The 22,974-nt window shown below is 42.7% G+C and overlaps 1 protein-coding gene across 1 annotated transcript; it reads right to left on the minus strand.

Moving 5' to 3' along the window:
• Positions 1-1,475: 1,475 nt before the first annotated feature.
• On the minus strand, positions 1,476-2,813 carry LOC123429519 (momilactone A synthase-like). The gene is made up of 2 exons (XM_045113546.1): positions 2,629-2,813; positions 1,476-2,536 (listed from the first exon to the last, which is right to left on the minus strand). The coding sequence occupies exons 1-2, from the start codon at positions 2,775-2,777 to the stop codon at positions 1,648-1,650; spliced, it is 1,038 nt and encodes a 345-aa protein (XP_044969481.1). The 5' UTR covers positions 2,778-2,813; the 3' UTR covers positions 1,476-1,647.
• Positions 2,814-22,974: the final 20,161 nt, after the last annotated feature.

Below are 22,974 nucleotides of genomic sequence, written 5' to 3' on the forward strand. Positions count from 1 at the left end.
TATATGTAGTCATACAAGTTAACAGAAGGAGTGAAAAACTGGGAGCCCAGCTCCATATGGGGTTACATCAGCTAAAATGGGAATTACGTGCAAGCAATGCAACTCATGTCTTTCAAATGTCAATGTTAGGTTGACATCCCAACTTATTGATTATTGAATATAGTCTGATCTACCGTCTTCTAGTGAATGCACATAGAGACACAGAACTGCACGTCTTCATAGGGTGTAGCAAGCACCACATACTGGATCCGGTGAATAGAGAGAAAGATAACATGTGGATGTGAACCCCTTGCACGTGGTTGAGTTTCTTTCTTTTTCATATCGTGTGCATACAGTGACACACTCACGCATGTATGTCTTACATCAATACATGCATGCCTGTTTTATTTCGCCCCTCCTCTCTAACTCAATCACTTTTCATTTTCTTTTGACAATTTAGATGGTTCATATCTTTAAACCTAAAATTGTGTTTCTGACACTTTTTATATATTTGAACTCCTAGCATCAAGGCCTTTAGAACAAGACCAGTCTTGGATGCATTTGAAATACACTTTTAGTTGAATCATTGAAGAACTTTCTGAACGATGGATATGCACTTTGTTAGAAATATGAAAAAACTTTGTCACAGAATTTATCGGGAACCGAAGAACTTTATTAACACGGTGACCGAACTTTGACATAAAAATGCGGAGAACTTTATATACACAGCGTGATTGTTAGTTCATAATGTGTTAAAAAAAGGTAAAAACAACAATATTAATTTGTATGTCAGATCTTAATTAGTATTCGCATGGATTACGTGCACGATTAAAAAGAATTATAGTCTAGCACGCTGTTTCAAAACGTAATGAATACATCAACCTGTAGTATCATACATTGCATGCCTGACATAGTGATGGGTCGTGTCGATTGGATATATGAACCGCAGCGATTTAGGTTGCACGTATATAGGGTTAGTAAAAATCCACACTAACGACAACCGGGCTACTCTCATCTACTCCTGCTATTTCCGCATGGGGTCAAAGTCGAAGCATGCATATGTACTCGGCATGACAGTTCGTTGTTTCAATTCTGAAACAAAAAAACGCACGAGACTGGATTTTGCAGGAACCTCACGCGCATCTGATAATGTTTCATGTTTCAAAAATTCAGATTTTTTAGATTATATTTGCTCACATTTTTTTATATTTATTGCTAACTCGGTTGTAGTATATTCGAGAGTAGCCATTAAAGCATCTCCAACAACCGCCTAAAAAGTGATCCGCATGTTAAAAGATTTATTTTTTGGACGCCGGACAACTCTAGCGAAGAATGGAAAATTGTGCGTGTGCTAAAAGTTTTGGACAAACGCTGAAAAATACTATCGCACGCAGCATATTTAAGGCCGGGATCGCGCCCGCTTTACAATTTATACTGCTTGCTTTTTTAAACATGCGCTTTTTGACATCTGTTGAAATAATGTTGGTCCCGATGCATTAACAATGACGCATTATAATTTTTATTGATAGCGAAATTTTTATGCAGCCGTTGTAGATGCTCTTGCTTTCGAAAAACGCAATGCTCAAGCTCGCTTCGTTTTACAGCTCGAGCTCGATGGTTCTGGTGCAATACAACGCCAATTAATTTATTTCAAGTGCTTGCGTCGTTTTACAGCGCCGGCGCCGGCGGCATGTTGGGCGCCTTCCCCACGGTGAAACCGCCGTCGACGACGAGGTTGTGCCCGTTGACGTACTTGGCCTCGTCGGACGCCAGGTAGAGCGCCGCCCTCGCGATATCGTCAGGCTCCAGCACGGCGCCCTCCATCTCGTTGATGTCCCCCTCCACGATCCGGCGGTGCTCCTCGGCGCTGGCCTTCGGGTACCACTGCTCCAGGATGCGCATCACCAGCGGCGTCGGGATGTAGTTGGGCGAGATGGCGTTGACGCGCACCCCGGAGCGCGCCATCTCCCCGGCCACGGCGCGCACGACCCCCAGCACGGTCGCCTTGGACACGCTGTACGGGTGCGGCGTCACGCTGCCCAGCACGCCGGCGACGCTGGCCATGCAGATGATGCTGCCGCTGCGGCGCGGCGCCATGACGCGGGCCGCGTGCTTCACCCCGGCCAGCACGCCCCGGGCGTTGATGGCCATGACGGCGTCGAAGTCGGCGAGGTCGAGGTCGCTCAGCCGGGGACGCGCCAGGGAGCCCACGATGCCGGCGTTGTTGAGCATGATGTCCAGCTTGCCGTGGCGGGCCACGGCGAGGTCCACCGCCGCGGCGACCTGCGCCTCGTCGGTCACGTCGCAGCGCGCGTAGCATGCCGCGTTCGGGCCAAGCTCGGCCGCCGCGGCGTGGCCCAGGTCGTCCTGGACGTCGGCGAGGACGACCTTGGCGCCGTTCCTGACGAACTCGGCCGCCGTCGCCTTGCCGATGCCGCTGGCCCCGCCGGTGATCACGGCCACCTTGCCAGCCAACCTCTGGGAGCTCGAGGCCGTGGAGTAGCCGCAGTGGCCGACGAAGCCAGCGCCAGCCACCGCTGCCCGGCGGCTCTCCCCACTGCAACACACAGCAAGATTAGCACGCACATGCAGGGCGTAGGTAGATTTGATTGATGTGATGTCCTCTTCCGAATCCAACTGCAACGTTACCTGACGACGACCAGCATCGCTCGGATCATCTCTGCGGATCTTGGCTGTGTGTGAAGAGCGAAGTGTGACTTGGCGAGGCGAGGGAGACGACAGAGCAGCGGCCGACATTTATCAAGACGACGTCCCACCACGTACGTCCCGCTCGCCATGGGTCACTGCATTGAGCCATGTGGGCTGTCACGGACAAACGACATTGCCAACCCCTACGGCGGCCCTACCCTGGACTCTTTCACCGGTTAGGAACTCCGTGAATGCACCGGAAAGATGCCCTCAGTTCAGCCGCGCATGCTTTCCGTTCGTTGGTGTAGCGTGCATGTACCAAGCATGCAAAGACGGGACCTGGCCATGGCCTGCTGTAGGTTCAAGTGAAATATTTTGGGTCTGTGTACTGTAGCATAGTGTAGCTTGCTGTAGATTACAGTTGCTTAAACAAAGGGCTGGGGAATGATGCCGGACATGGTTCAGCTACACCCATGCAAAGCCACTGATTCGCAATCACAATATCTCGATCTGCAGAGCCACCGAAATCGTCCATGGACGTGAGATTTTCCGGACATGGTTCAGCTACACCCATGCAAATGGTCCACACCATGAAGCTAGGATAACGATAACGTTCACACGTGTGATAGAAGTAACAGCGGCTCACATGTTTAATGATCATAGGTTGCGTTACTTCATCACATTCATGCATAATTGACAAAACTGATGATATCGATAGGAATCTTCTATCTTTCTAGTTTTTAAAATATTTTATCCCGTAAATAAAAAATCCGATTGATAAATTGTTTTCATTAGATCTTTAAAAACTAGATCTCATATTGATATGTATCGACGATTTTTTTATTTAAAATTGCCTTATCTATTGCATATAAATTATTATCGTGATTACGCTGAAGTTATCCTAATATATTTCAACTATGTTTTCTTCTATGTTTAAATAAGGGTCTGTCCATCTAAGTTGTCTTTTTATTAGAGAGCGCCAAAAATAAAATAACTTACATAGTGTGCTCAGCAGGAATTGAACTCAAGACTTCATAAGACTTGAGAGCACCTACCATTCCAACAATTAGCTACTACTCACATTAAGGAAATGAAAAACGCTTAACAACATAATCCACCGTACAGATTAGCAAACATGTATGAAATGTTTGAAACCTTTTCTACAGATTGTGTTTTTTTTAAATGACAGATATTTCTGAAAACAAAAGCTATTTTATAATTTCGAAAATTGTTTTTCAAATGTGAACAAACTTTATAATTTCGATTTCATTTTTGAAAAATAAGAACAAAATACGTTATTCCAAATAACTTCATCTTGAACAAAATTTTCAAATCCCCGAAGAGTTTTTAGAGTGTGGAAACTTTTGAATATTGCAAGCATTTTCTGAGAAACACGAATACATTTATTCTATTTTTATTTTAATAATAATTTTCAAAAAAAATGCACCATGCATTTCAACATAACGTTTTGTGATGTCTAAAAAATGTATTATACAATAGAAAAATCGGAACATTCAAATAAATGTACGTGACTCATTTAAAAAACAAGACATTTTCTAGAAAAAATTTATGCAATGTAAATAAAATGTTGACATGATTTTTCTAAAATGTTTCATGCCATTTAGAAAAATGATAAGTAGTAATTTGACAAATGTTTACCATGTATTCTAAAAAATGTTCAAGCGTGTATTTGAAAAATATATTCATCATGTATTTTACAAAAACATTCAATGTTTGTTTAAAATATGTTCCCCCTATATACATAAAAATATACAGTGTGTATTTCAAAAGTGAACATGTATTTACAAGAATCTATACAGGAGTATTGGGTTCGGAACGAGTTGCATGCCAAGAATGGACATGCAACTATGTGAGGCATGAGTTGCATGTTTGGCTTGGAAATGCAACTCGGTTAGGCGGGTTTACATGTTGGGGTTGGACATGGAACTAGAGGTCGGGGCAAGTTGCATGATGAAAAACAAAGCACAACCTAGTAGCGAGTCAAAGGTGGGCTTGCAAGTAGGAGAATTACGAGCTGAGTTACGAGTTAAGGATGAACTTACAAGTGGGGCAACTACAAACTATGAGTCGAGTTGTGAGCTAAGAGTCGGCTTGGAACTAGGATTGAAAAAATACGGTCCTAGTTTTGAGTCAAGAATGGACTTGCAAGTAGAACGAAAGACAAAAACACGGGCCAAGTTGTGAGTCAAGTGTGAGTTTGCAACTCGGACAAAGAAACAACGAGCCTAGTTGCAAGTCGGGGGTGCACTTGTAACTAAGACAAATATATAAAACTACGATACGAGTTGCAAGTTGAGGGTGGACCTGCTACTGAGATGAAAAACAAAACACATCCCAGTTGCGAGTCGAGGGTGGACTTGCAAGTGGGACATCAACAAACTATGGGCCTAGTTGCGAGTCAAGGATGGACTTGCAACTAGGAGGACAACAAACTATGATCCGAGTTGCGAGTCGATGATGGACTTGCAATTAAGATAACTACAAAACAAATGACCCAGTTATGAGTTAAGGGTCAAGTTGCAACTAGGATGAAACAAACTACGACCCCAATTGCGAGTCAAGGGTGGACTTGCAACTGGATGAAAAAGAAAAACGGATGCCTAGTTACAAGTCAAGGGTGAGCTTGCAACCGGGAGAACTATGAGCCCAATTGCAAGTTAAAGGTGAACTTGCAACTGAGAAAACTACAAAACTACAAGCTCGGTTGTGAGTAAAGGGTCGACTTGCAACTAGGATGAAACAAACTACAGTCCCAGTTATGAATCAATGGTGGCCTTGCAGATGAGATGAAAGACAAAGCACATGCCAATTGCGGGTCAAAATGTGGGCTTGCAACTCGGAAGGTGGGGTTGCAATTCGGATAACTCGAGCCCAATTGCGAGTCAAGGATGAACCTTCAACTAGGATAACTACGAAACTACGAGCCTAGTTGCGAGTTAAGGGTCGACATGCAACCGGGATGAAACAAGCTATGAACCATTTGTAATCAAAAGGTGGACTCGCAACTAGGATGAAAAACAAAACGCATGCTCTAGTCGTGAGTAGAGGGTGGGCTTGCAACTTGGAGAACTACGAGCCCATTTGTGAGTCCAAGGGGACTTGCACCTAGGATAAGTACGAAACTACTAGCCAGTTGCGAATGAAGGGCCGACTTGTAAGTGGGATGAAACATGCTATGGTCCTAGTTGGGAGTTAAAGGTGGACTTGCAACTGGGATGAAAAACAAAAAATACATGCTTCAGTTGTGAGTCGAGGGTAGGCTCGCAAGTCTGACAACTAAGAGCCCAATTACGAGTCAAGGTTGGACTTGCACCTTGAACAACTACAAAACTACAAGCTCAATTGCGAGTCAAGGTCGACTTGAAACTAGGATAATACAAACTACATGCCAAGTGGCTTGTCAATGAAGGACCTGGAACTGAGATGAATAAAATACATGCTCTAATTGCAAGTTGAGGATGGACTTGCATTTAGGTCAACTATGAAACTATGAACCTAGTTACGAGTTAATGGTTGACTTGTAACTAGGATTGAAGAAACTACGTGCCAGTTGCATGTCAAAGGTGGACCTATAACTGAATGAGAAAACACATACAAAATAAATAGGGTCAAAGTTCGGTCAATGAGAACATTGAGATAAACGTCATAGTCGAGCCCCCCAAACGATAACATATTATGTCCGTATGAAAATAAATGCGAGAATACGACAGCACAAAACAAACGGGACAAAAGGAGCACGACAAAAAAAGAATAAGCTAACACACACGTGCACGATCGAGCTTTTGCGAACATTAAAGCAAACAAATCAGATAGTTATGGACTTAAATGAGCTAAAGCTTACCAAAATGAGATTTAGCAAATCTAAAAATGAAAAATCTAATTACACTTGTCTCTAGCTACACGGCGAAACCAAAAGTAAAATAAAAGAGGAAACGAAAAGACATATGTCCATCCACAAAAAAGCTAAGCCCAGAAGAAACCAATAAAGAAACATAATAACGGCCAATTAAAAAATATCATATCAGGTCTCACTGCTTCACGAGGGACAAAAAGAAAACACGACACAAGGACAATGGGCATAATTCAGAGGCATGTGTATATGACGATATATGAGATAGATGAAACATTGATAACTCTCTTTTAAATGATAAATAGCAAACCAACCCGAAACGGGATCCAAACCGCACCGGTACAACAAAATACACGCGCGAACAAGTTAACAAATAGACACCAAACACAGAAATGATATAGAGCGTGTGTTATAAAAATAATCCGCAATCAAGATTCGCACGACATTTAAAGCAAACATATGACATAATGAAAACATATTCATGAATTTTAAACAAATAACTAAAAATAAAAGAGAAAAAATGAAAAAGATGAAAATAGAAAATATAAATAAAACAAAAAAACATGAATTTTAAATAGTTCATGATTTAAAACAAATAATAAAATATAAAAATTATAACAAAAAGGAAATTTAAGAGAATACAAACAAGAAAACAAATACCGGGAGTCAAATGGGAGTGTAAAAAATGGGAGGAACTAGGCTGAATCTAGCACATACTTGTGAAAAGAAATAAAAAAAAAAAGGCAATCAACCTCTCACTAGCAACTACCTTGAGAAGCATTGACTTGTGAAAACCAACAACCGGCCGACGTCCCACTAGCAACGATAAGGAGACAGGCAGCACGCGAGACAGCGCGCCGCGAGCTAACACAACAGCCAGACCATCGCGTTTGCACGAATATTAAAGACATATCACCCGATGACTCTTGATTTAGAGTGAAATAGCAAATCCGTTTAAATAAACTTTGACATGTTATAAAAAAGGAAATAAATAAAATAAATTTAGCATGATGAATTACTAAAATTTGTCATGATCCATGAAATAATTTTAACATGGTTCATAAATAAAAAAGAAATATGTCGTCAGTTATTTTAAAATGCATGATGACTCGCTCAAATTTATCATGAACCATCAATTAAAATTTTCATGATGAATTACTTAAATTTATCATGATACATGCACGAAAATTTGACATGTTTCATACAAAAAAGGTTTTTCATGTTCAAAATACTATAATTGTCGTGATCAAAATACTAAATTTGGCATGATCTATAAACTTAATTTACCATGATGAATTATCAAAAATTGCCATTTATGTCGTTATCGTCTGATAAAGAAAATGCATCGTGATTCATACAACGCCTCGAGCGCCTACTCAGCTTGTGTAATGATGCCCTGTTCGGGAGCTCCTATGCCTGGATCAACAAATCAAAAGGTACCCCTACGGGAGCCCCGCAAGAGTCATTTTTGATGGGCTGAGAGCGTGTCAAATGGCGTGCTCTGGTTGTTGTGTGCATTTTGGGGTTTTAATGGTTTTTGTGCCTTTTTGATTTCTGTCCGATTTTTCTTAGATTTTGAGAAAACTAACTTTAGAAAAATTGCAAGAAAAAATGTTTCTTTGCTTCCGCGAGCTATGCATTTCAGAAAGGGAAAATGTGTTTTTCCTTTACGCTCTGTTTGGATGTAGACATTGAAGATTCTGGTATTGCATTGGTTCCAATGCCTAATATTCCAAGGCATTGGTATTGAGCTGCAATGCCACACTTTGTGTTTTGATGTTCTTGTATTAGGCACTTGGAATTCAAGGGAAGGAGCAATGCCAAATCTTGTTTGGATGCACATAGTGGAGAATTGGACATTGTGAAGTGTATGAACAATATAATAATTGCTTGTACAAGTTTGTAAAATGAAATCTGATCATGCCATATTTTTGGTGTATTATAATACAATAAAATAGCATGCAAATAAATATGAACAGTTCAAATATTTTAAAAATAGGCTAAAATCTATACGTTACAACACGTGCAAATTATACATAAGCAACATGAACATATGATCACATGCACCGAAGAATATGAACTGTTCAAAAACATGAAAAAAATAGGTTCAAAACTATACATCACAATAGCATATTAGAATTGACTTGACAATGCCATGAGCTGTTTAAAACAAGAAAAAGTAGGCTAAAAACCGTAGGTAACAACAACATATTATGGTAAGCTTGCCAACAACATTGCATATTATAACATATCTAGCTCCATCGAGAACACATAACAAGTCTTGTGCATCAACAATGCAACTTTAGGACAAGTTTAAAAATCTGACGCAAACTAGGAGAATTAAAAGTAGCAACACACATACATATTATCCGTCAAGAGCCATTCTACTAATTTAACATCAGCAGTCATTTCTTCCTGAAGTCCGTGGGAAGCTCCAGAAAAGCTTGGTACAAGCGCTCGCTAAGTATCAGCTTACCATAAGATCACAAAATGTCACCACGAACCAAGTCAGGGATCATCTCAAGTGTCTTGAGAATCTAAGCAGGAGGTGTAACTTGGGGCAGAGATAAAGGCTCAAGTGACTTGGAAGCATCATGAAATGATCCTTTCATATCCCCAAGTAGACACATGATGGCATCACGAGTTCGTTGTTTTTTGTGGCACTTCAGGAGAGGCTTCATTGGGTCTCGTAGTTGGTTCTACAGCAGTTTCAGCACGTGCGATAACACCTTAATCATTTGCATGATGTTTTGAATATATGGTGGTGATAACATCCCGATTCTTAATAACATTGTTCTTGTAAAATGTTACTTTATTGTTAGCCTGCAGACACACACAAAGAATTTGTCAAACAATTGCATACCTATCATAGAATACAAGCAAAATATGCAATAGATAAATTTCTTACGACCACATATTTAGTCCACACATCGTCGCTGTCAATTGAAAGCTTATGATTAACCCAATCCCATCCAAAACCACTCTCACAAACCATCTTGGTAATGACCTCATACTGCTTTTCAAAAGTTTTGCACCTTGAAGTGATGTTTTCCTTTGTGATGGTCATGTGACATTTCTTGCGTACATTGGTAATAACGGCAACATAGACATGGAACCTCCAACCATTTTGGGCATGATCACCATTGTTGTGATGCTCAAGCAAGACCTCCAATAGTGCAATGTCCATTTCATGTGTCCAAGTGAGGTAATTCCTACTAAAGTTCTTTTCGCCCACATCAGCCATGGTCCTACAAGTGAGCATACATGCACATAATAGCCAAACACAAGTGCAACATCAGATGCTAGGTAATATCATATATATTAATATATTAATATGATGCATGTCCAAAATACACAAAAGGCATCATTAACAAGCTCTAGTTCATCATCCTACTCCAACTCAAGCACTGTCATGATCTACTAGCTAGCACACATCCTATTCCAACTCTAGTTCAGCATGCCTCACGTGGTACTCACGAAATATGTAATTAGCTAGCTGCTCCCTAAAGTTGGTCCATGCAGTGCTGACTTGAACACCCCTAATTAAGTTCGCATCATCTAGCGGCTCGTCTTGAGAATTGTCTACTTCATTATCCACTTTCTACAGCAACAAATCATCCATCACGTGTTGCCTACCCGTCGTGAAGTTGTGTAACACACAAGAAGAATTAATAATTCGAACCTGCAAGAATATCTCTTCCAAGTAAGGATTTTCTATTCGTTTTACATGTTATTCAGCAACCTATGGACTCATTGTACCTGGTCCTTTATGTCAAAGGAAAGATTGAGAATGTAGGAAAGCACACTTTTTCTTCCACAATCCAAAAGTTCTCTTGGCTACATTTCTAGCACGTGAATGTTGGGTAACATAGCATAAATTCAAAATTTTCCTACGCATATTCAGATCTTCCTATGGAGAGACCAGCAACGAGAGAGGGGTAAGAGCATCTTCATACCTTTGAAGATCGCTAAGCGGAAGCATTGCTAGAACACGGTTGATGGAGTCGTACTCGCAGCGATTCCGATCTAGTGCCGAACTACGACACCTCCGCGTTCAACACACGTGCAGCCCGGTGACGTCTCCCGCACCTTGATCCAGCAAGGAGGAGGGAGAGGTTGGGGGAAAAACTCCAGCAGCACGACAGCGTGGTGTCGATGGAGAGACGAGGTCTCCCGGCAGGGCTTCGCCAAGCACCGGTAGAGAGGAGGAGGAAGAAGGGCAGGGCTGCGCCGAGGGAGAGGGAAAAGTCTAATCTCCAATGGCCAAAAGTGCCCACTATATATAGGGGGAGGGGAGAGGGGGTGCCACCCCTAGGGTTCCCACCCTAGGTGGTGCGGCAGCCCCCCAGATGGGAGGTGCGGTGGCCAGAGGGGGAGGAGGGGGTGGCGCACCACCTGGTGGGCCTTAGGCCCACCTGGCTTAGGGTTTGCCCCCCCTTTTCTCTCCCCTACGCATTGGGCTGAGTGGGGAGGCGCACCAGCCCACCTAGGGGCTGGTTCCCACCCCCACTTGGCCCACCTTACCTCCCGGGGTCGTTGCCCCCCTTCGGTGGTCCCCCGGGGCCACCTCCGGTGGTCCCGGTACGTTAACGGTGATGCCCGAAACACTTCCGGTATCCGAAACCATCCGTCCTATATATCAATCTTTACCTCCGGACCATTCCAGAGCTCCTCGTGACGACCGGGATCTCATCCGGGACTCCGAACAACTTTCGGTAACCTCGTATAACAATTCCCTATAACCCTAGCGTCATCGAACCTTAAGTGTGTAGACCCTACGGGTTCGGGAGACAGGCACACATGACCGAGACACCTCTCTGGCCAATAACCATCAGCGGAGTCTGGATACCCATGGTGGCTCCCACTTGCTCCACGATAATCTCATCGGATGAACCACGATGTCAAGGATTCAATCAATCCCGTATACGATTCCCTTTGTCTGTCAGTATAGAACTTGCCCGAGATTCGATCGTCGGTATACCTATACCTTGTTCAATCTCGTTACTGGTAAGTCTCTTTACTCGTTCCGTAGCACATCATCATGTGACTAACGACTTAGTCACATTGAGCTCATGATGATGTTCTACCGAGTGGGCCCAGAGATACCTCTCCGTCACACGGAGTGACAAATCCCGATCTCGATTCGTACCAACCCAACAGACACTTTCGGAGGTACCCATAGTGCACCTTTATAGTCACCCAGTTACGTTGTGACGTTTGATACACCCAAAGCACTCCTACGGTATCCGGGAGTTGCACAATCTCACGGTCGAAGGAAAAGATACTTGACATTAGAAAAGCTTTAGCATACGAACAATACGATCTAGTGCTATGCTTAGGATTGGTTCTTGTCCGTCACATCATTCTCCCAATGATGTGATCCCGTTATCAATGACATCTAATGCCCATGATCAGGAAACCATGATCATCTATTGACTAACGAGCTAGCCAACTAGAGGCTTGCTAGGGACACATTGTGATCTATTTATTCACACATGTATTGTTGTTTCCTTTTAATACAATTATAGCATGAACAATAGACGATTATCATGAACAAGGAAATATGATAATAACCATTTTATTATTGCCTCTAGGGCATATTTCCAACAGTATCCCACTTGCACTAGAGTCAATAATCTAGTTACATTGTGATGTATCGAACACCCATAGCATTATGGTGTTGATCATGTTTTGCTCGCGGAAGAGATTTAGTCAACGGGTCTGCAATATTCAGATCCGTGTGTACTTTACAAATATCTATCACTCCACTCTGGACATGGTCCTGGATGGAGTTGTAGCGGCGTTTGATGTGCTTCGTCTTCGGGTGAAACCTGGGCTCCTTGGCTATGGCAATGGCCCCGGTGTTATCACAGAAGAGTGTCATTGGACCCGACGCGCTTGGAACCACTCCAAGGTCGGTGATGAGCTCCTTCATCCAAATTCCTTCATGAACCGCTTCTGAAGCAGCTATGTACTCCGCTTCACATGTAGATGCTGCCACGACTTCTTGTTTGCTGCTGCATCAGCTCACTGCCCCACCATTCAACACATATACGTATCCGGTCTGTGACTTAGAGTCATCCGGATCTGTGTCGAAGCTAGCATTGACGTAACCCTTTACGACGAGCTCTTCGTCACCTCCATAAACGAGAAACACTTCCTTAGTCCTTTTCAGGCACTTAAGGATATTCTTGATCGTTGTCCAGTGTTCCATACCGGGATCACTTTGGTACCTCCCTACCAAGCTTATGGCAAGGTTTATATCAGGTCTGGTACACAACATGACATACATTAGAGAGCCCACGGCTGATGCGTAGGGGACAGAACTCATCTTCTCTCTATCTGCTGCCGTGGTCGGCGAATGAGTCTTACTCAATCTCATACCTTGCAAAACTGGCAAGAACCCCTTCTTTGAGTTTTCCATATTGAACTTCTTCAATATATTGTCAAGGTATGTACTTTGCGAAAGACCTATGAGGCGTCTCGATCTATCTTTATAGATCTTGATGCCTAATATGTCTGCAGCTTCTCCAAGGTCCTATATTGAAAAACTATTGTTCAAATAGGCCTTTATGCTCTCCAACATCTCTATATTATTCCCCATCAATAATATGTCATCCACATATAGTATGAGGAAAGCTACAGAGCTCCCACTCACTTTCTTGTACAGACAGGCTTCTCCGTAAACCTGTATGAACCCAAATGCTTTAATCACCTCATTAAAGTGAATGTTCCAACTCCGAGATGCTTGCACCAGCCCATAGATGGAGCGCTGGAGCTTGCACACTTTGTTAGCACCCTTAGGGTCGACAAAACCTTCTGGTTGCATCATATACAACTCTTCCTTAAGGTTCCCGTTAAGGAACGCTGTTTTGACGTCCATTTGCCAAATTTCATAATCATAAAAGGCGGCAATTACTAACATGATTCGGACTGATTTCAGCTTTGCTACGGGAGAGAAAGTCTCTTCGTAGTCAACTCCTTGAATTTGTCGAAAACCCTGTGCGACAAGTCGAGCTTTGTAAACGGTTACATTACCGTTTGCATCAGTCTTCTTCTTGAAGATCCATTTATTTTCTATGGCTCGCCGGTCATCGGGCAAGTCCACCAAAGTCCATACTTTGTTCTCATACATGGATCCTATCTCGGATTTCATAGCCTCAAGCCATTTGTTGGAATCCGGGCCCGCCATCGCTTCTTCATAGTTTTAAGGTTCACCGTTGTCTAACAACATGATTTCCATCACAGGGTTGCCGTACCACTCTCGTGCGGAGCGTGCCCTTGTGGACCTTCGTGGTTCAGTAGTAACTTGATCCGAAGCTTCATGATCATCATCATTAACTTCCTCTTCAGTTGGTGTAGGCGCCACAGGAACAACTTCCCGCGCTGCGCTACTATCCTGTTCGAGAGGGGGTGTAATTACCTCATCAAGTTCTACCTTCCTCCTGCTTACTTCTTTCGAGAGAAACTCTTTCTCTAGAAAGGATCCGTTCTTGGCAACAAAGGTTTTACCTTCGGATCTAAGATAGAAGGTATGCCCAATAGTTTCCTTAGGGTATCCTATAAATACGCATTTCTCCGCTTTGGGTTCGAGCTTTTCTGGTTGAAGTTTCTTCACATAAGCATCGCAGCCCCAAACTTTAAGAAACGACAACTTAGGTTTCTTGCCAAACCATAGTTCATACGGTGTCGTCTCAACGGATTTAGACGGTGCCCTATTTAAAGTGAATGTTGCAGTTTCTAATGCGTATCCCCAAAATGATAGCGGTAAGTCGGTAAGAGACATTATAGATCGTACCATATCTACTAAAGTGCGATTACGACGTTCAGACACTACGTTGCGTTGCGGTGTGCCAGGCGACGTCAGTTGTGAAACGATTCCAGACTTCCTTAGGTGTGTGCCAAACTCGTGACTCAAATATTCTCCTCCACGATCAGATCGTAGACACTTGATTTTTCTGTCACGTTGATTCTCGACCTCACTCTGAAATTCCTTGAACTTTTCAATTGTCTCAGATTTGTGCTTCATCAAGTAGATGTACCCATACATACTCAAATCATCGGTGAGGGTGAGAACATAACGATAGCCACCGCGAGCTTCAACGTTCATTGGACCACACACATCAGTATGTATTATTTCCAATAAGTCGGTTGCTCTCTCCATTATACCTGAGAATGGAGTCTTAGTCATCTTGCCCATGAGGCATGGTTCGCATGTGTCAAATGATTCAAAATCAAGAGACTCTAATAGTCCATCAGTATGGAGCTTCTTCATGCGCTTAACGCCGATATGACCGAGGCGGCAGTGCCACAAGTATGTGGGACTATCATTATCAACTTTACATCTTTTGGTACTCACACTATGAATATGTGTAACATCACGATCGAGATTCATCAAGAATAAACCATTCACCAGCGGAGCATGACCATAAAACATATCACTCATATAAATAGAACAACCATTATTCTCTGACTTAAATGAGTAGCCATCTCGCATTAAGCAAGACTGTAGCGTCCCGACTCAAGACGAGTCAAGTCTCTGTGTTTCTGTGCCATCCCTGGATCAGTATGCTGGCACACACAGTACATCAATATATATATCAAAGTGCAATCAGATGTAAATAGCGTAAAACTGATATATACCTTAATTATTTCAGCGGAAGCAGTCAAGGCAGTGGAGTCCCAATAAACACCAACGGCAAGTTGAGTGTAGACCGTAACCCTGAATCGTACTCTTACTCGTCGATGAAAAATATCTGCGACATAAGACGTTGCAGCCGTGTAGGTCAGCATATTGAATATGCCGGCAAGTCACATAAGAGAGGGGTAAAATGTCATCTATACTATATGCATATATGGCAGGTGGGGTTGTAAGTTTTAGCGTAAAGCAATTTTTTCTCCTACAACAAGAGAGGGCTAAAAGCAAAATGTTACTACTTTGTTGGTTGTTAACGAGATGGTTCCGCCAACCAGTTCTCATACCCGAGTTGTCAATAATTACCCTCATCAAATATATTTAATGGTGTTGAGAAATCCAGATAACTTCAGTTCCTTTGGCTCAAGTTGTCCATGACTGTGGACACGGCTAATCGATTAGGTTTGAGTACTCTACAGAGTTTTGCACACGTTCCCCACAAGATTTGATCGCCTCGGTGTATGTCCTCGCACTTCAGGGTGTTTGAAGACCGGATGATCAAAACATGGTCTTTCAACGGGTCCCTCTGAATCCCTGTCGGTGCCCATCCATTCCTATCGTTCTTCTACATCTGCTAGCACCGCCTGTCTAGAGTCGCCGCATTGTCCAACCAAGCCAGAGCCCATAATGACTTGTGGCTGTGCAGGTAAGCCTTGGGTCTTGAAAATATACGTCCGTCTCTTTGAGCCTGGGTGAAGCTTTCCGCAGGATGTCATGGCCTCTCCAGCATCCCGGGTCATCCACTGGGTTCTCCAGGGAGCCGATCAACCGTCCTTCACCCAGTGTTGCATTGCGTCCAAGGTCTTGAAAATCTTGTCTTAACCGGTCTTGATTATTTAGTCAACCTTGCATCACTCGTGTTATGCACTCAACCGAAATCCCGTCTACTCAAGCATAGCAATATGAACTTTGTCGTCCCGGGGCCAAGTATCGAGGTCGTTGTGTGCCTACCACATGATACTACAACCTTTACTAAAATTTCCAAGTACCTAAGCAGCATGCAATTGGGCATAGGATGGTAGAACTACGATGAATAAAACATGGGTGATAGTATGATCAAAGTGACTTGCCTGGTATTACTTGATGAAGATAGTCGCTCTCAAAATCCTGATAATTCTACTCGCCACACTCCGAGCAATCTATCGTAAACAAATAGCATTCAATAAACATTCATGCCAAAAAGGAAGAACCAAGAGAACATAAGAACAAAGCATGTCTTGGTACAAAATAACAACATACTAAGTTTTTGTAAAGTGAAGGTGCATGAATGAGATCAAAAGAGTTAATGGACGAGGAATCATTGCTATATAAGCTCGACTTGCATACACTATGGGAGATGATCAAAAATATTGGGAGAACAACATGAATGTTGTTTGACAAATAGTATAAGACATAAGAATTTATTTGTAGAAAGAATTTCTTGAAATGGAGCACTACAACGCAAGTTATAGCGAATTGAAGTATGAATTAAATTTGCATTAAAAAGGTCAAGAGAAGTTGAACTGAAGTACGATGGTTATGTACAAAAATATATGACATGAGTGTTTAGGGGTGAAATGAATCAATTGAAAAGGTGGTACGATTTGCAAGATAAGATCAAATGAATGTTCGAATACAAATTTGAATCGCTCAAATTTGTAAGGTTCAAAGGTCGAAACTAATGATGCTATTGGATATAGTAGATCAATATGAGCGTGTAGAAAAAAGAATTACTAGATTTGAAATAGCGGATCAAAAGATACAAATACTTCAATATAACATTGAATCGGCTTAGAACGATGTGAACACTTTTGGGCACTAATAGATAAATCTGATTTGATCAAAATTATAAGTTGAAAAGTTAAAACTAATGATACAAACGGGAAGATTACTTTGATACGAATCCGACGCAATTGAATTCATCTAAAACGGAGCTACGGATAAAAAGATATGATCAAAAGAAGTTTGAATATGAATATGAACAAATTTTGAAATTTGAAAATTTCAAAAAGTTGATATGATAGGTTCACCGGATAGGTGGGATCAAGACGAAATTCTAGGCGTTGGTTTCATCTAATTCGGATATACGAGTAAAAAGTTATGGCTATTTGAAAAATCAGGGCCAAGCTGTTTTACGGAAGAAAAGTGCTATGTCTAAAAGAATTCTAGTACTAATGTGTAAATACGAAGACTAATTAATATATCTAATTACTCTACCGTATACTAGTGTAGGAATACTAGTCTAGAAATAATAAACTACGGTAGTAAAAAAATACGAAGAAAAATAACTTTAGAATGTAGAGTAAGAATTAATTTCAATGAGGAGAAGACTTCGAGAAATCCCGCCGAAGAGAAGGAAAAAATATTTTTATTTAATAAATCTAGTTAAACCAAAAGATTGATTTAACCCGAAATAGATGATTTTTTGGATGCTCCTATGGGTGTATACTTATAGGTGGAAGGGAGGTCTAATGGTCCATAGATAAGCAATGTGGGACTAAACATATACGTAGTGCAGGGAAAATAGATTTTTTTTTACGAACGAACAATTTTTTTTAAACAGAGAACAAAAACGTATAAACGAAAAAGAGAAAACATTTTATATAGACATATTATATATCAAAATTTTCAAAATAAAATTTTCTAAAACATGAACATATTTTCAAAACCAAAAAAAAAATACTTTTTTATTTTTTTTTATTTTTTTGCAATAACTTTAAAATGAAAAGGAATTTGAATTTCAAATAAATTGCAAATACTTAAAATTTGAATCAAGACATAGTCTCCGATTTTTGGAGGGTCATTTTTCTCCTCTCCTTTGATTTTTTTTAAAGGGTTTTGAAAATATTCAAACTCAAAATTGAAAAGCGATTCAAAATAGAAAATTTTGGGAAAGTCATTTTATTCCCTCTCATTTTTTTTGAGAAGTTTCAAATTCCACTCAAGTTTCAATCACTCAAACAAACAAACAATCAATCTAATAATTATATTAACATTTTCCAAAATTTATAATTTTGGGACGTTACAAAGACCCTGATACAATGTTCATGCTTAAAGCCCGTACTAAATAACAATTATTAAGGTTTAAAACTAATCCCGACGATTGATGTAGAGGTAGCGTGCCGACGGCGATCACATCGACCTTTGAACCATTCCCGATGCGCATCGTCACCTCGTCCTTGGCGAGTCTCCGCTTATTCCGCAGTTCCTGCTTTGAGTTGCAAATGTGAGCAACAACACCGGTATCAAATACCCAGGAGCTACTATGAGCGCTGGTAAGGTACACATCAATAACATGTATATCACATATACCTTTAACGTTGCCGACCTTCTTGTCCGCTAAGTATTTGGGGCAGTTCCGCTTCCAGTGACCTTTTCCTTTGCAATAGAAGCACTCAGTCTCAGGCTTGGGTCCATTCTTTTTCTTCTTCCCGGCATCTGGCTTACCGGGCGCGGCAACAACTTTGCCGTCTTTCTTGAAGTTCTTCTTACCCTTGCCTTTCTTGAAACTAGTGGTCTTGTTGACCATCAACACTTGATGCTCTTTCTTGATTTCTACTTCTGCAGACTTGAGCATCAAGTACAACTCGGGAATGGTCTTCTCCATCCCTTGCATGTTGTAGTTAAGCACAAAGCCTTTGTAGCTTGGTGGGAGAGACTGGAGGATTCTGTCAATTATAGCATCATCCGGAAGTTCGACTCCAAGTGAAGTCAGACGACCGTGTAACACAAACATGTTGAGTATGTGCTCACTGACAAAACTGTTCTCCTTCATCTTACAGCTAAAGAACTTGTCGGAGACTTCATATCTCTCGACACGGGCATGAGCTTGAAAAACTAGCTTCAACTCCTGGAACATCTCATATGTCCCGTGTTGCTCAAAACGCCTTTGGAGTCCCGTTTCTAAACTGTATAACATGCCACACCTAACCAGAGAGTAGTCATCACTCCGCGTTTGCCAGACATTCAGAATGTCCTGGACTGCTGCGGGACCGGAGGGTCACCTAGCGGCGCATCAAGGACATAAGCCTTTTTAGCTGCTTCAAGGATGAGCTTCAAGTTGCGAACCCAGTCCGCATAGTTGCTACCATCATCTTTCAGCTTGTTTTTCTCTAGGAATGCGTTGAAATTGAGGTTGACGTTGGCCATCTACAATATTTATAAAGACAACTTTTAGACTAAGTTCATGACAATTAAGTTCATTTAATCAAATTAAGTATGAATTCCCACTTAAATCGACATCCCTCTAGTCATCTAAGTGATACATAATCCATGTTGACTAACCCGTGTCCGATCATCACGTGAGACGGACTAGTCACCATGGTGAGCAACTTCATGCTGATTGTATTCAACCATACGACTCATGTTCGAACTTTCGGTCTCTTGAATTCGAGGTCATGTCTGTACATGCTAAGCTCGTCGAGCCAACCTAGGTGTTTCGCGTGTGTAAATCTGGCTTACACCCGTTGTATGCGAACGTTAGAATCTATCACACCCGATCATCACGTGGTGCTTCGAGACAACGAACCTTCGCAACGGTGCACACTTAGGGGAATACGTTCTCGAAATTTTAAGAGGGATCATCTTATTATGCTACCGTCGTTCTAAGCAATAAGATGTAAAACATGATAAACATCACAATGCAATCATATAGTGACATGATATGGCCATTATCATCTTCGCCCTTTCGATCTCCATCTTCAGGAATCGCATGATCATCATCGTCACCGGCGTGACACCATGATCTCCATCATCGTGTCTCCGTGAAGTCGTCACGCCAACTACTACTATCACTACTACTATAGCTAACCGTTAGCAATGAAGTAAAAGTAGTAAGCACATGGCGTTGCATCTCATACAATAAATTAAGACAACTCCTATGGCTCCTGCCGGTTGTCATACTCATCGACATGCAAGTCGTGAAACCTATTACAATAACATGATCATCTCATACATCATACATGCAACATCACAACTTTGGCCATATCACATCACATGTCAAACCCTGCAAAAACAAGTTAGACGTCCTCTAATTGTTGTTGCAAGTTTTACGTGGCTGATTTGGGTTTCTAGCAAGAACGCCTTCTTACCTACGTGACAGCCACAACGATGATATGCCAAAGCTATTTACCCTTCATATGGACCCTTTTCATCAAATCCAATCCGACTAGAGTAGGAGAGACAGACACCCGCTAGCCACCTTTATGCACGGTGTGCATGTCTGTCGGTGTAACCAGTCTCACGTAAGCATACGTGTAAAGTCGGTCCGGGCCGCTTCATCCCACAATACCGCCGGAAAAGAATAAGACTAGTAGAGGCAAGAAAATTGACAAATCATCGCCCATAACTTTTGTGTTCTACTCGTGCATAGAATCTACGCATAGAAAACCTGGCTCGGATGCCATTGTTGGGTAACGTAGCATAAATTCAAAATTTTCCTACGCATATTCAGATCTTCCTATGAAGAGACCAGCAACGAGAGAGGGGTAAGAGCATCTTCATACCTTTGAAGATCGCTAAGAGGAAGCGTTGCTAAAACGCGGTTGATGGAGTCGTACTCGCAGCGATTCCGATCTAGTGTCGAACTACGGCACCTCCGCGTTCAACACACGTGCAGCCCGGTGACGTCTCCTGCACCTTGATCCAGCAAGGAGGAGGGAGAGGTTGGGGAAGAACTCCAGCAGCACGACGGCGTGGTGTCGATGGAGAGACGAGGTCTCCCGGCACGGCTTCGCCAAGCACCGACAGAGAGGAGGAGGAAGAAGGGCAGGGCTGCGCCGAGGGAGAGGGAAAAGTCTAATCTCCAATGGCCGAAAATGCCCACTATATATAGGGGGAGGGGAGAGGGGGTGCCACCCCTAGGGTTCCCACCCTAGGTGGTGCGGCAGCCCCCCCAGATGGGAGGTGCGGCGGCCAGAGGGGGGAGGAGGGGGTGGCGCACCACCTGGTGGGCCTTAGGCCCACCTGGCTTAGGGTTTGCCCCCCTTTTCTCTCCCCTGCGCATTGGGCTGAGTGGGGAGGCGCACCAGCCCACCTAGGGGCTGGTTCCCACCCCCACTTGGCCCACCTTACCTCCCGGGGTTTTTGCCCCCCTTCGGTGGTCCCCCGAGCCCTCCTCCGGTGGTCCCGGTACGTTACCGGTGATGCCCGAAACACTTCCGGTATCCGAAACCATCCGTCCTATATATCAATCTTTACCTCCAGACCATTCCGGAGCTCCTCGTGACGTCCGGGATCTCATCTGGGACTCCGAACAACTTTCGGTAACCTCGTATAACAATTCCCTATAACCCTAGCGTCATCGAACCTTAAGTGTGTAGACCCTACGGGTTCGGGAGACATGCAGACATGACCGAGACACCTCTCTGGCCAATAACCATCAGCGGGGTCTGGATACCCATGGTGGCTCCCACTGGCTCCACGATGATCTCATCGGATGAACCACGATGTCAAGGATTCAATCAATCCCGTATACGATTCCATTTGTCTGTCGGTATAGAACTTGCCCGAGATTCGATCGTCGGTATACCTATACCTTGTTCAATCTCGTTACCGGTAAGTCTCTTTACTCGTTCCGTAGCACGTCATCGTGTGACTAACTCCTTAGTCACATTGAGCTCATGATGATGTTCTACCGAGTGGGCCCAGAGATACCTCTCCGCCACACGGAGTGACAAATCCCGATCTCGATTCGTACCAACCCAACAGACACTTTCGGAGGTACCCGTAGTGCACCTTTATAGTCACCCAGTTACGTTGTGACGTTTGATACACCCAAAGCACTCCGACGGTATCCGGGAGTTGCACAATCTCACAGTCGAAGGAAAAGATACTTGACATTAGAAAAGCTTTAGCATACGAACAATACGATCTAGTGCTATGCTTAGGATTGGGTCTTGTCCATCACATCATTCTCCCAATGATGTGATCCCGTTATCAATGACATCTAATGCCCATGATCAGGAAACCATGATCATCTATTGACTAACGAGCTAGCCCACTAGAGGCTTGCTAGGGACACATTGTGATCTATTTATTCACACATGTATTACTGTTTCCTTTTAATACATTTATAGCATGAACAATAGACGATTATCATGAACAAGGAAATATGATAATAACCATTTTATTATTGCCTCTAGGGCATATTTCCAACATCTAGCACGTGAATGACACATATTATACACCTCTTTGGGAGTTTGGGGTTGTTGTTGACTTGATACCCACCCTTTTAAGTGATGCCGAGTCGATCTAAATGGAGCAAGAAATGTAGCACCATTGGTGTAACCAGCATCAACTAAGTAATATTTCCCTAGTGTCAAGCAAGTGAGTTAGGTAACAATTAAACATGAAAAATGAAAAAGCCTACAGAAAGTGTCATACCATGTGGTATGACAAAAGCATTTTGGCGGCTCGGCCTCATTGCATAACGCAAGACTCTTGAGTCGGAAGCTAAATCTTCCCAGCCACACAAGACATACATAAATTTCATATTCCAATCAACCACACCTAGCATGTTACTCATGATAGCTTGCTCCCGGTTCCTATATCTCCCTTGGTCACACAGGGGCACACAAACATCAACATGACACCCATCAAGTGCTCCAAGTGCATTGCCAAACCACTTCCATTTGTAATCCTCAGGTGGTTGAGTAGAAGGATCAGGAAGCTTAATGAACTCCCCGGCTAGAGATAAAATCATTGTTACTACATCGTCGAAGTGTGTATTAATGGTCCATATGGAGTGCTTGTAAGTGCCACGCAAGATCCTCATCTTGATATCATGGCCAACTACGAACAA

The sequence above is a fragment of the Hordeum vulgare genome, chromosome 2H (genome assembly GCF_904849725.1).
Source record: "Hordeum vulgare subsp. vulgare chromosome 2H, MorexV3_pseudomolecules_assembly, whole genome shotgun sequence".
Taxonomy (NCBI): domain Eukaryota; kingdom Viridiplantae; phylum Streptophyta; class Magnoliopsida; order Poales; family Poaceae; genus Hordeum; species Hordeum vulgare.

What these genes read in the sequence shown, in the direction of transcription:
- LOC123429519 (XM_045113546.1), bottom strand. Translation starts at nt 2,777, where the DNA reads ATGGCGAGCGGGACGTACGTGGTGGGACGTCGTCTTGATAAATGTCGG. An exon ending in GCGATGCTGGTCGTCGTCAG is followed by an intron (nt 2,537 to 2,628) that starts GTAACGTTGCAG and finishes TGTGTGTTGCAG; the next exon opens with TGGGGAGAGCCGCCGGGCAG.